Source organism: Puma concolor, chromosome B1, assembly GCF_028749965.1.
Source record: "Puma concolor isolate L17-30 chromosome B1, mPumCon1.1.hap2, whole genome shotgun sequence".
Lineage (NCBI taxonomy): Eukaryota > Metazoa > Chordata > Mammalia > Carnivora > Felidae > Puma > Puma concolor.
Window position 1 is genome coordinate 60,696,954 of NC_141670.1, and position 12,627 is coordinate 60,709,580.

The 12,627-nt window shown below is 36.2% G+C and overlaps 1 protein-coding gene across 6 annotated transcripts in view; it reads left to right on the plus strand.

Moving 5' to 3' along the window:
* The window catches only part of LOC112858881 (putative ATP-dependent RNA helicase DDX60), a 114,185-nt gene that overhangs the window by 65,000 nt on the left and 36,558 nt on the right, over nucleotides 1–12,627 (plus strand). For all 6 annotated transcript variants that reach the window (XR_015250137.1, XM_086703904.1, XM_086703905.1 and 3 more), the window contains 4 exons: nucleotides 3,643–3,801; nucleotides 6,905–7,052; nucleotides 9,213–9,365; nucleotides 11,531–11,635. Coding sequence is in view for 5 of the 6 variants with exons in the window: in XM_086703904.1 (XP_086560030.1) it covers nucleotides 3,643–3,801; nucleotides 6,905–7,052; nucleotides 9,213–9,365; nucleotides 11,531–11,635 (565 nt within the window). In the remaining variant the exon portion in view is untranslated. The remainder of the gene's footprint in view (nucleotides 1–3,642; nucleotides 3,802–6,904; nucleotides 7,053–9,212; nucleotides 9,366–11,530; nucleotides 11,636–12,627) is intronic.

The window sequence follows — 12,627 nt, forward strand, 5'->3', positions numbered from 1 at the left end:
TAAATAAATAAATAAATAAATAAATAAATAAATAATAAATAAGGCAACATAATCTCGCTTAAGTGGCAAAGTTTAATGAAATTGTTTACACCTAAATAGACATATAGTAATTAATCATTACTGGTGATATATATTTAAAATAATAATGATAATTAAATGTATTGTTGTGTTTGGAACTTTTGGAGATTACAGTACAGTGGTTCCTTTGACCTTTGTTATTGGGACAAGGAAAATACATTTTCAAACTACTAAGAAGTTACACAGCTCACCTACTTTACTTTAGAGTGTGGCTATAGATTTCAGTTAGAAACAAACACAATTCTGTGCATCTGGGATATTTCTGGAAGCCTAACTGTAAAATAGAAATCCAAAAATAACTATATTTATTGTTCATGTACACATACGTGCTTAAAATATTTAAAAAGTAAAATATTTTCACCTAATATGTGAAGGGAGTCAAGACTTACTTCCACATATAAAATAAATAAATCATGGAGATGTAATGTAAAGCATAGCTACTATATTAAGAATATTGTATTGCATATATTGCTAAGAGATTAGTTGTTAAAAGCTCTTATCACAAGTGAACAAATTCTGTAACTATGTATGGTAACAGATATTAACTAGAATTATTGCAATCATTTCATAATATATGCAAATATTGAATCATTTTGTTGCCCATCTGAAACTAATATAATCTTGTATATTAATTGTACCACAATTAAAAGAAACAAAGGGCAGTGTATAATAGAATATATAGTGTTTTATGCACCTGTAAAAGCTTCTTTGGAACCTATACCTAGGAGCACAATCACCATATTTTGTAGTGTGGACAAACTAATGGGGTAAGTTGACTTACCCCTAATGTGGTTTCTTAGCTTATGTCCCATCAGTAGTTCATGAGGTTCTATTGTGACCTATCGTCACAAGCTTGTGGGATCGGTTTTTCTAATTGTTGCCATTCTGATTGTGTAAAATCATGTCTTGCTACTGTTGTAATTTGCATTACTCTGATCGGGATTGACTTTGAGCATTTCTTTCAAGTAAGTAGTCTTTCAAGTTTTTGCTCATGTGCTATTCAAGTAATTTTTCTTTTGGGTTTTGTAGCTTTTTTTTTTTTTTTTTTTTTTACTATTTTCGGGAATTCTAAAAGGCGGAAGATTTATACGATCTGAAGAGAAACCAGAGTATTATTTTCAGGAATTCTAATTAATTCATTGTCAGTTACTAATTTGGCAGTTATCTTCTCTGAGTCTAGCACCTGCCCATTAACTTTGCCTATGCTATTTTTTGTTAAATAATTCTGTTTAATTTTGATTCATTAAAATCCATCAATGTTTAAAAAAAAGGAACATATTTCACAAAAATATCATGGATTTAATTTTGCTTGAGGAATTGATTCTTGGCATGTCTATGGAATTTTGGGCTCTTTAGAAAATGTACTATGAAAATCCTTGGTCTTATGCAGTTTAATTTACTCATAAGTAACTCCAGATCATCAACAAATCAGGATACTTTAGGGCTCAATCTGTGCATCTGAGAGCTTTTCAAGTAATAGTTGTACCTGTCAACGTCTCCAGTCTGGTCTCTAGAAAAAAAAAAAGTGTGAAGCATGTTTAATGTTAATGACAGTATCAGTGTGCTTAAAAACATGCATTTCACAGTCAGGCTCACGTCTGGATCCTACCTCTGTTGTCAATTAGTATGGCACTTCGAAACAGCTACCTGATGACTTTCAAACTTAGTTTCCTCATTTGCAAAATAAGGTGAGAAAAATAGTAATGCATAGGGTTGGGGTGAGAATTAAATACAAATAAATTATGAAAGTCCTAAGTGTAGCACTACACAGTATTATTGGCTAAAGTCCAGTCGTGAGCACATTCATTTCAAATAGGTTATCAGAGAGATTTGAGAGGAAAAAATTATTTCCAAGTGATTTAGATTTTTAACAGTGAAATACTGTGATGGAAATGATGTCATTTCATACAGATGTTCACCTAGATCATGTAAGCTGCATTAATATAAAAGAGAAACAACATGATTGCATAGTTAAGAACATGGACTTGGAGGCCAGACTCAGCCACATACAAATGTGGAGTCTTGGGCAGATCACTTATGTGTCCATTTTTTCAGTAGTGAAACCGGGATAGTAACAGTGCTTTCCTCATAGGATCATTGTGAATACAAAATGAGTAAATATATATAAGACAGTTAGAGTAGTGTCTGAAAATAGCAGGTCTAAGTGTTTACTAACTTTATTGTTTCATTGTCTACTGTATAAAATTTCCTGCCATGTGGTATAGACTGCCTTTTTTTAAATCTTTGCTTCACCAGTATGCCAATTTATTTACTTTTCAGTAGCTAACAAGATTTTCTCTTCATGCTAGCTCTTTAAAGACTTTACAAAAACTCTTTGCCTCACATTTAGAAAGCTTTATTGATGAGAGCCAACTTACGATTTGCTGTAAGAAGCTGTGGTTAGTATAGTAATGATGGCTATTGGCTACTGCCAGCCGCAGCATTTTGCCAATAAAATATTGAGAGGAGATTAAAACTTCCATGGACATTTCAGTCTTCTTATCAAAGGTCCTAGCTTCCTGACTCAGGGAAATGCATGTGATGTAAAGATAAGGAATTTTTTTTTTTTTTAAATTTTACTTCCCCTAGAAACATATTACTCTTCACATACCATGTGAATTTGGTCTTTTACCTATTTTCCTAGTTTATATATCAGGTCTGAAAGGGCCAAATCGTTACAACCTGCACTAGGTTGCTAGTTTAAGTCCTACAGTAGCAGGAAGTCTGGACCACCAGGTCCCTAGGTATTTACGTTTCAAAAGGTATAAAGCCCAGAGCCTGGAAACATTTCTGGATTGTAAAGGCCAGCAACACCTGAGGTTTATCTGGTTTCTGGAAAGAAGTAACTACAATCCAGAAGGTTAGGGTGAGAGCCCGAGATTATCTCCATTACTGCCTAAGAGCAAAGTTTTACTGTATGATCTCACTGTATATATAGAATCTAAAAAAGCTGAACCCATACAAACAGAGTAGATTGGTGGTTGCCACGGACTGGGGGCACACAGCGGGTGAGAGAAATGAAGACATGTTGGTTAAAGGGTATAAATTAACTTTTATAATATGATTAAGTTCTGGGAATCTAATGTACAACATGGGGACTATAGCTAACAATACTGTATTGTGTACTTTAGAATAGCTAAACGAGTAGATCTTAAATCTTCTCACCACACTAACACACAAAAAGTAACTATGTGAAGTGATGGATGTGTTACCAAACCTTATTATGGTAATTACTTTGTGATATCCACGTGTATGAAATCATCCTACTGAACACCTTAAACTTATACAATGTTACATGCCAATTTTACTTCAATAAAACTGGGGGAAAAAATAAAGAGAAAAATAAAGGAGTCTCTAAAATTCACAGAAGATTTGTGAAATCTGAACTTACATATATTTACAGAATGCTAAGGGCCTTTGATTCTGTTTAGGAGGTAGACCTAAAGATTAGTGGAATTAAAAACTTGACAAGTATATGTCAGGATGTTAACAGTAGGTGCAAATTTATTTGAATCTTGATATGATATTGTTTTCAAGGCAAGGAGTCTTTTCATTTGTTTGTAGATTTAACTTAGGAGATGTAGAAGAGAGGGCTTTAAGTGTGGGAACTTCCCTGGAGCAAAAGCAAGCGGAAAAAAGGTCTCTCAAAGCTGATAAAGAAGCCCATGATGTGACCAACAAACTTCGAAAAGTTAAAAAATCCATCGAGAAACAAAAGACAATGTAAGTATTTTAACTAAACAAATTAGTGGCTAAAAAGGTTAAAATACTTCATAAGTCCAGTCGGAAACATACTTTGAACGTGCAACAAAGAAGTTCTAATTACTGCTTGGACTTATTTGCCAATTGTGTAAATTTGGGTGGGAGAATCAGGTGAAGATAAGTGGCCATAATATTTATATATGTATTCCTCAGTTGTGTAGATGAGTCTCATTTAGGACTTCAGAGAGGTAGGACCACAGCCTATGAGCATAGGTGGATTATGTACCTGACATAATCATCTCTCAAACTAAGCATATGTGACTGCAGCTCTCAGTTCTCAGATCAAAATCAACACATGTTGTCTTGGGTCACAACATGGAGGTGTCACTGATTTACCATCACAGTCACATAAGTGAATATAGGATGAATTTTAGAATGCATTGAAATGCCAATTTTATGCTTGGTTGAATTTAAAAAAAATTTTTTTTAAGGTTTATTCATTTTTCAGAGACAGAGAGAGACAGAGCATGAGTGGGGGGGGGGGGCAGGGGGCGGGGCAGAGAGAGAGGGAGACACAGAATCTGAAGCAGCCTCCAGGCTCTGAGCTGTGGGCACAGAGCCTGACATGGGGCTCAAACTCACAGACCATGAGATCATGATCTGAGCTGAAGTTGGTGTTTAACTGACTAAGCCACCCAGGTGCCCTGGTAGAAATTTATTTTTGACTCCTCTTCCTCGTTCTCATGTCTAATCCTGACAACTCTAGGTCCAAGATTCTCTCCCTATTATTCTCTCTGCTTTACTTGCTGTCTGGTTTAGATGCTCATTATGTCTTCCTTGAATGACGATAGAGGTCTTCTTTTTAGACTCCAGAGCCTTAGAGGTCACTACTCTCCAGTATAGCTAACAATGGCCCTTGCTAACATTCAAATTGGTTAAATTATTCCGTGTTCAATATTCTTTTTTCCTTGCTTAGATGATAAAGTCTAAATTTTTTGACGGTTGTTGGTATGCCAGCAGGTTTTAGGTTTTGCCCTAACTTTTTCAGCTTTACTTTCTACCACTCCCCTCCAACAATATTCAGTATGTATGGTTCTCCTTACATGACCTGTTCTTCTGCGTCTGTGTTCTTCCATGATCTGACCCATCTGCCTAATTGCACTCCTTTGTGATTGCCCCCAAAGCTTACACTCATAATTTTGCTATCTCTTCTCTGAATCTTTCCCTAATTCTCCAGTTGAATTTAGTGTTCTTTTTTCTGTGTTCTTGCTACACTTTTAATAATTAGTAGATCAATTATTATAGTGTATTGCTGTTATTTTTACTTGTCTTTCTTTTTCCTACATTATTAGTAATTCTCTCTTTTTATCTCTAGTGCTCAGCATGTTGCTTGACAGGTAATAGTCATTTCATAAATATTTTTAAATAAGTCTGAGCAATCAAACGCAGATACTTCTTCAAAGCTGACACAGATTTTAGAGCTTCTCTGATTCAGAATTCTCAAATTCTAGGGCAAGCTATAACTCGCTGCTGAACTTTCTGCCTCTATTATTTCTGCCTGTTGTATTATTTCCTTGGAAGTAATGGAAGGTGAAGAGCCCAGAGACAGTGTAGGAAGTATAAGCCTTTTTAGTACTGATCTTTAGACAACTTTTCTTCAGGGCACCAGGAGACATCATTTCAAATTGGATTAGTGACCAACAATTCACACTGTAAAAATACAAAGAATGTTTTAACACTTTGTTCAGCACCATCATTATACGGAGAGTGAGAGGGGGCCTCTGCCTTGGTCCTTGTGTTTTGGAGAGTACTACTCTGGTCCTCCTCTCTTTGTATCTATTCCAATAATATTAGGTGTCAGTGGATCTTAGGGGACTTGGCCACCTGGAGCTCATTCTCACCCTTTTAAATTCTGCATTGTTATGGAGTTATATTTGTCAAAGTAGGAGAAGAGAATATATTTTATTTGATAGTTTGTTACCTTGATTTAAAACTTATAAATAGTTAAACCACAATATGTGGGCCTCCACTAGTACTCTGCCTCATGCTCTGCAAACATTAGGGCCAGGCCTTTCCATAGTTATATCCTTGAGTTAAGGGTTATGTTAGCTGGAGGTGAGACCTCTTAGTGATGGGTTACACGTGAGCTCATCTTCTCATATTTGGAGTTGTCTTATATTCACAGTTAAGGGGAAAACTGAAAAAAAAATCAAAGAAAGGGTAAGTGATCTGGGTATCTATAAAAGGCTGTTACATTGAGAGGTAATGGATAATACAGTCTGATGACATGGCAGAGGTTTATGCGGCCATAACTTAGGCAAGATTCCCTAGTAGTGCACCCTGAAAGGAGGGTATCGATGTAAGTGATTTATTGAAAGGTTGAGCTCATGAGGGCCCTGTAAGAAAGTGTAGGAAGCATAAAAAGGGAAAGTGAAGAAAATATGCATAGATATGGGTCTTGCTGCAACATTGCCTGAGCCTGATCCAACAGGGAGATCTGAGAGCATCACAAAATTGCCCAACTTGGGTCAAGGTGGCTGATTTTTGTACTTCATGTCAGTCAATTACTGGCTGTGGGCAACTTCCTCACTCTGAGGAGAGGTTGTAAGCTCTTGTCCAGGAAGCTCTTGTCAGTTGAGAACAATTCTCCAGGGAACAGTGTAACTGAGAGCCCTTCCTTACCAACCAAACTCAGAGAGCTTGTAGCCTCTACCACAAGAAGGAAAGGAGAATGGCCTGAAATTGGCAATGTGGAGCAAGGAGTATGCCCACGTTACCTCCAAGCCTAGAGTAATGAAAGATGAGAAAGAGAAAATGATCACCAATTTAGCAAGAGGAATCAAAGTCCTCTGGGGAGAACTGGATGTGGTAAGAAGGCTACTTGCAGCAAGAAGGTAAGGGAACATTCAGGGAAAATATGGGTGTACAGGGAAATTGTTTTGCTATGGGATCACAAGGCCCAGAAGCTAATGAGGAAGTGCATTAGAGGAGGAAGTTTGAGTCAAAATAGTACAGATGTATATAGGAATGACTGTCTGGGTGATGAGGGGGTCTGGGAAGTCATGGGCTCACTATGGTAAGCAAATCTGACTATTCATTGCTTAACATTTATTTTTATGCACAGAGATGAGAAAAGCCAGAAAAATCCCAGAAAAATGGATCAAAGACTAATACATGAAGCTGAACATACTAATCTACTCAGGACTTTAGAGAAGAACCTGGAAATCCCTCAGGAGTGTACCTATGCTAACCAAAAAGCAATAGACACAGAGGTCAGCTGTTAGAATGAAATGCTCCTCCAGGAAATGATTTCGCTCATCAGCTGTTATTTCTCAGTTATAGACAGTATTGAATGCAATAACTAAATGCAATCTCTACGAGAATAGAAATCTCTGTGTGTGAACTTCCAGTTACACATAACTCTTGAGGGCTTTGCAGAGCATGTCTAAAAAGGATAAGATCAGGATTTATAGATTATTTCTTGTTTGTTAACAATTAGTCCCTGAGAGGGTCTGCCCTTTTATTATTTTTTCTTTCACGAAAAGGGTTTTCTCAGCCTGAATTCTAGACTTCAATCCCACATGCTTCATTTGAATATTTGGGTACATATGGTTCAATGCTCTTTAAATAATGTACACAGAATTTGTCAAAATCAGAAGCTTTGTATATTGTAGTTAAAACATACCACTAAAAAGATATTGTTATATCTAAAAGTGGTATGTCAATTTTTTCATTAAAACTTTTTTTATAAACATTGGGGTACAAGTGCTACTGCTGGGAATTGACCCAAGGGATACAGGAGTACTGATGCATAGGGGCACTTGTACCCCAATGTTTATAGCAGCACTCTCAACAATAGCCAAATTGTGGAAAGAGCCTAAATGTCCATCAACTAATGAATGGATAAAGAAATTGTGGTTTATATACACAACGGAGTACTATGTGGCAATGAGAAAGAATGAAATATGGCCCTTTGTAGCTACGTGGATGGAACTGGAGAGTGTGATGCTAAGTGAAATAAGCCATACAGAGAGAGACAGATACCATATGTTTTCACTCTTAGGTGGATCTTGAGAAACTTAACAGAATCCCATGGGGGAGGGGAAGGAAAAAAAAAAGAGGTTAGAGTGGGAGAGAGCCAAAGCATAAGAGAATCTTAAAAACTGAGAACAAACTGAGGGTTGATGGGGGGTGGGAGGGAGTGGAGGGTGGGTGATGGGTATTGAAGAGGGCATCTTTTGGGATGAGCACTGGGTGTTGTATGGAAACCAATTTGACAATAAATTTCACATATTGAAAAAAATAAAAATAAAAAAATAATAAAAATATATATTAACAAAAAAACCCTTTTTTAATGCAAATAATTCATGCTTAAGGTAGATGAATTTGAAAATACAAATTAATATAACAAAACAATGCCATCAATCAGAGGTAATCACTTCTCTTCTGGATGAACCTTTCATTTGTGACTACACACACACACACACACACACACACACACAGGTCTTTTTTTTTCTTTTAAAGTTTATTTATTTTGAGAGAGACAGAGACAGGGTGAGTGGGGAGGAGCAGTGAGAGGGGGAGAGAGAGAATCCCAAGCAGGCTGCGCACTGTCAGTGCAGAGCCCAACGTGGGGCTTGTACCCATGAAACCGTGAGATCGTGACCTGAGCCAAAACCAAGAGTTGTGGATGCTTAACTGGCTGAGCCACCCAGGCGCCTACACACACAGTTCTATTATATACCTTTTTTTTTTCTTTTTTTTTTTGTAAACTTCATGGTCTCTCTCTTTTTTTAATAACCATAAATTTACATCATCATTTGAATTCCTTCTCAATATTCCATTGCATGGATGACTATACAACTGAAGTGTCTTTGGCTTTTGGACACTTAGGTTGTTTTTGTTTTTTTTTGTTTTTTGTTTTTCTTTTTCTCCCTCTCGTAAGCAGTATTTATCTTTGTACATATAACTCTACACAAGTGGATTTCCTTCTTAGGGAATTGACATTTTTAAGGCCATTTGTGATGGATTTGCAGTGAGAAGTAAGCACTCCCCCACCATATGGGGTGAAGAACCTGCCCGGCCATTCTGGAGAAGTTTCTCTTTCTCCCTGGGGAGAGCTTGCAAGGCTCCCTCAGGTCATGCACTCACACTTCCTCTGGGTGTTTTATCTACTGTGTCATCAGGACTTTTCACCTGAGTAGTGGGGTGAGAAAGTGAGAGACAGTCTGTTCAAGATTTTGGAATATTTCCTATAGTTACTGCTGCTGCCATAAAATGTTGTTTGTACTCACGTAGAGTCCATTTCAAGCACTTGCTTCGTTTTGTCAAACGACTGCATAGTATGACTGTTATTTTCATTTAACTATTTTATTTTCATTTAAACTTAGATAAGAAATGATCAAAATCCCTAACACTCTTGCTTCTTTCAGACTTTGCAGATGGTGTTTGATCGAGTAAAATCCACAAGAAAAGGTGAACAACTGAAGGCTTTGGCAAGAAGGGGTATTGGATATCATCACAGCTCTTTAAACTTCAAAGAAAAACAGTTAGTTGAGATTCTTTTTAGGAAAGGATTTATTAAGGTAGGTAAATGTTTTCATTCCAAAAAGTGAAGCTATGTGTGTAGGAAAGTGAATGTCCATGAAAAATGGACCACGTTTTTCTCATCTAATTATATCTTTTTTTAAATAGCCCATAATGTCACTGCATATTCTTCCATCTCATTTAATTGAGGGAGGAGTTTTGAAGTTTATCATTTAGCTTTTCTCTTTTTCAAGAGATTAAAATATTCTCTAAACAGACACTTTTCTAAATATTTCTGTAATGAAGCACACCTATTATGATCTTGGAACAACCCCTTTGTGTTTCATTTATAATATCTAGGAAATTTTGTCAGCTGTTCATATAATTTTGGCTACAGACATTCTTTCCTGGGCTTGGAGGACGCTTATGATAGGATTTTGACCAAATCTTTTCGCAATTTAATAGCTGAAATAAGAGCAAGAATGCATTGCTTCCTCAGTGCCCCATTGCATAACTTGGCAATGAATCATTCCTAAATGAGTCACTCCTAAATGCTCTCTCTCCTATCACTAATAATGGACAAGAGGAAGATTACTTTAAATAGCTTGAAAACCAACCCTTATTATGTTTACTTAGTATGTTCCATGAGGGTGCATGGGGATAATCTGGATAAATCCACAAGGAGGATTTATATAATTTCTTTGTTTACATCTTGAGTAATATTTAAAAATAGCCTGTGAGTTTAAAAAATTATCCATATTAAAATTTTTATATGATGGATATTACATTCGTGTGTGTGTGAGAGAGAAAGACAGAGACACAGAGATACAGAGACACAGAGTGAGAGAGAGGGAGGGAGACAGAGCAAGAGGAGGAGGGTTGAGAGGAGAGAGTGAGAGAGTACTACAGTAAGGAGTATCCTTTAATCTTGAACTAGATGTTGAGAAAAATTCAAGGGTAATTTTTTTAATTTGGATAAAAACAAAACTATGTCATTAACAACTTTGCTTAATTTCTCTCTTAACTAATAATAAGCTGTTTATTTGCTTTAAAAGCCAATAACTGGACACAAAATTTTCTCCAGGATTATAAGCTCAGGAAAATAGGCACACTTATTTTGATCAGTATGTCTTGTGTCTAAAATACTATATGTTAAGTGGTAGTGTCTTAATTACTATTATTTTAATAAATGAATAATTGGATCACTGTAGAAAAGACACTATGGAAATAGTGATAGCTTTGTTATAAAGAACACATTTTTAAAAAGGTGTTTTTTTCTAGTTACAGCATAAATTTAATGTTTTTACTCTGCCCACTTTTTTTAATTGAAGAACTTTAGAAAAATTCTTAATAAATGTGTTTTGCGTTGTCACAGATGTATTCAGTTACAGAATAAATAGAGAAAATTATTCTAAATACTTAAATATTAAAAATAAACCGTAGCATATATGACAGTCAATGTAAAGAGAAAAAGAAAGCCATTTAAAATACCCAACATTATATGAGAAAATGAGCAAAAGTTGATCATTTAAGAAACTTTAAAGTTTATCCTACCCCTTTGTTTGGTCAGTTATCAAGGCAATTCAGAGGGAAAAATGAAACTTTGTTTTAGTATTATGATAAAATATGTTCTTTCCAAAGAAATAAACTTCACAAATAAGTTACAGTGGATGAAGTAGGCAATTGCCCAGAAGTGGCTTTATAAAAGTATTATTACTGTGTCATAAGGAAATTCCCTTTTTAGTTATTATTAAGAAATAGTTACTGAACACCTGTCATTTATTCTTCTCAGTGTGGAGATACAATGGTGAATACGGCTTGGAGTCTGGTATAGGAGAAATAAACAAATACTATCACTATTATACTAGTAGTCATTAATGCTATGAGGAGAAATAATGTAGGATAGTGTGGGTGGTTATTTTGGGTGTGGTAGACCAGAAATTTCTCTTTGACATTCAAGCATAGAACTGAACAAGCCAGGCGAATATTTGGGAGAAGAATATTACGTGCAGAGCAGTGACTGGTATGGTCCTGGGCTGAGAATGTACTGGATGTGTTTGTGAAATAACAAGATTACCAACGTGGCTAGTATCTGTAGCCACTTGGTTCACTTGGGAAAATACCATTTTCCCACTGTGGTTCAACTGAACTTCAAAGAGTTTTAGTAACTATATGGCATTCTAGTGAAATGCTATTTTATGACATAATTTTTTTCTCTCTCTAGGTGGTGACAGCTACTGGGACACTTGCTTTAGGCATCAACATGCCTTGTAAATCTGTGGTTTTTGCTCAAAACTCAGTCTACCTGGATGCTTTAAATTACAGACAGGTATTTCAATATGCATACACTCACTATTGCATCATGAAAATAGGACCATAAAATAGTAAAAAATGTGAGCTGTTAGTTTACAAACATATTGCAGTTTGTGTGCTAGCACACCTTGACATTCATTCATGCCTGACTGTCATTTTTAGCTGTGGTATAGGGGAAAGCATGTGAGCTTGGAATGGTGTGGCCATCACTAACCAGATATGTGACCTTAGGTGAGATATCTGACCCGCCTGATCCTTTTTTCCTATCTCCAAAATAGGGGTAATAATTATTATCCCATAGCATTTGTAAAAATTAAATGAAGTAATTTCTACAAAAGATACACATCAAAGGTGCTGGATAAACATTTACTCATTCATTTCCTGTGCATATGATTTTGCCTCTGGAGCTAACACTTCTCTCTTTTTTGCTCCCAATACACAATCTTTTACCAAGCCCATTTCATTATTCTCCTACATGTAGTGGTATTTGATTTTTGCCTTGCAATTTCTGCTTTCACTATCTCTCATCATATATTCTTGGCCTTGTATTATTACTTTTTAAATGTTTATTTATTTATTTTGAGAGAGAGAGAAAGAGTGGGGAAGGGACAGAGAGAGAGGGGAGAGAGAATCCCAAGCAGGCTCCTTGCTATAGTGCAGAGCCCGACACAGGGCTCCATAGAGTGACGCGGGGCTCAATATCACAAACCATGAGATCACGAACTGAGCTGAAATCAAGAGTCAGATGCTTAACTGACTGAGCCACCCAGGCACTTGGCTTTGTATTATTAAAACAGTTCTCTAGATTTTCGATTCTCCTTACTCTCCTATGCCCCGCACACAGTATAGTTTGTCTTTATAGGCTTCCATACTCAGGAACATTTGATGATTCTTTCTGCCAGTGGCATCAAATTTTGATATATCAGCCAATATTCAAGTTTTTCCCCTCTAAGCACTTACTTTCTATTCCCTTATAGACTTTGTTCCTACCCAATATAACACCCCTGT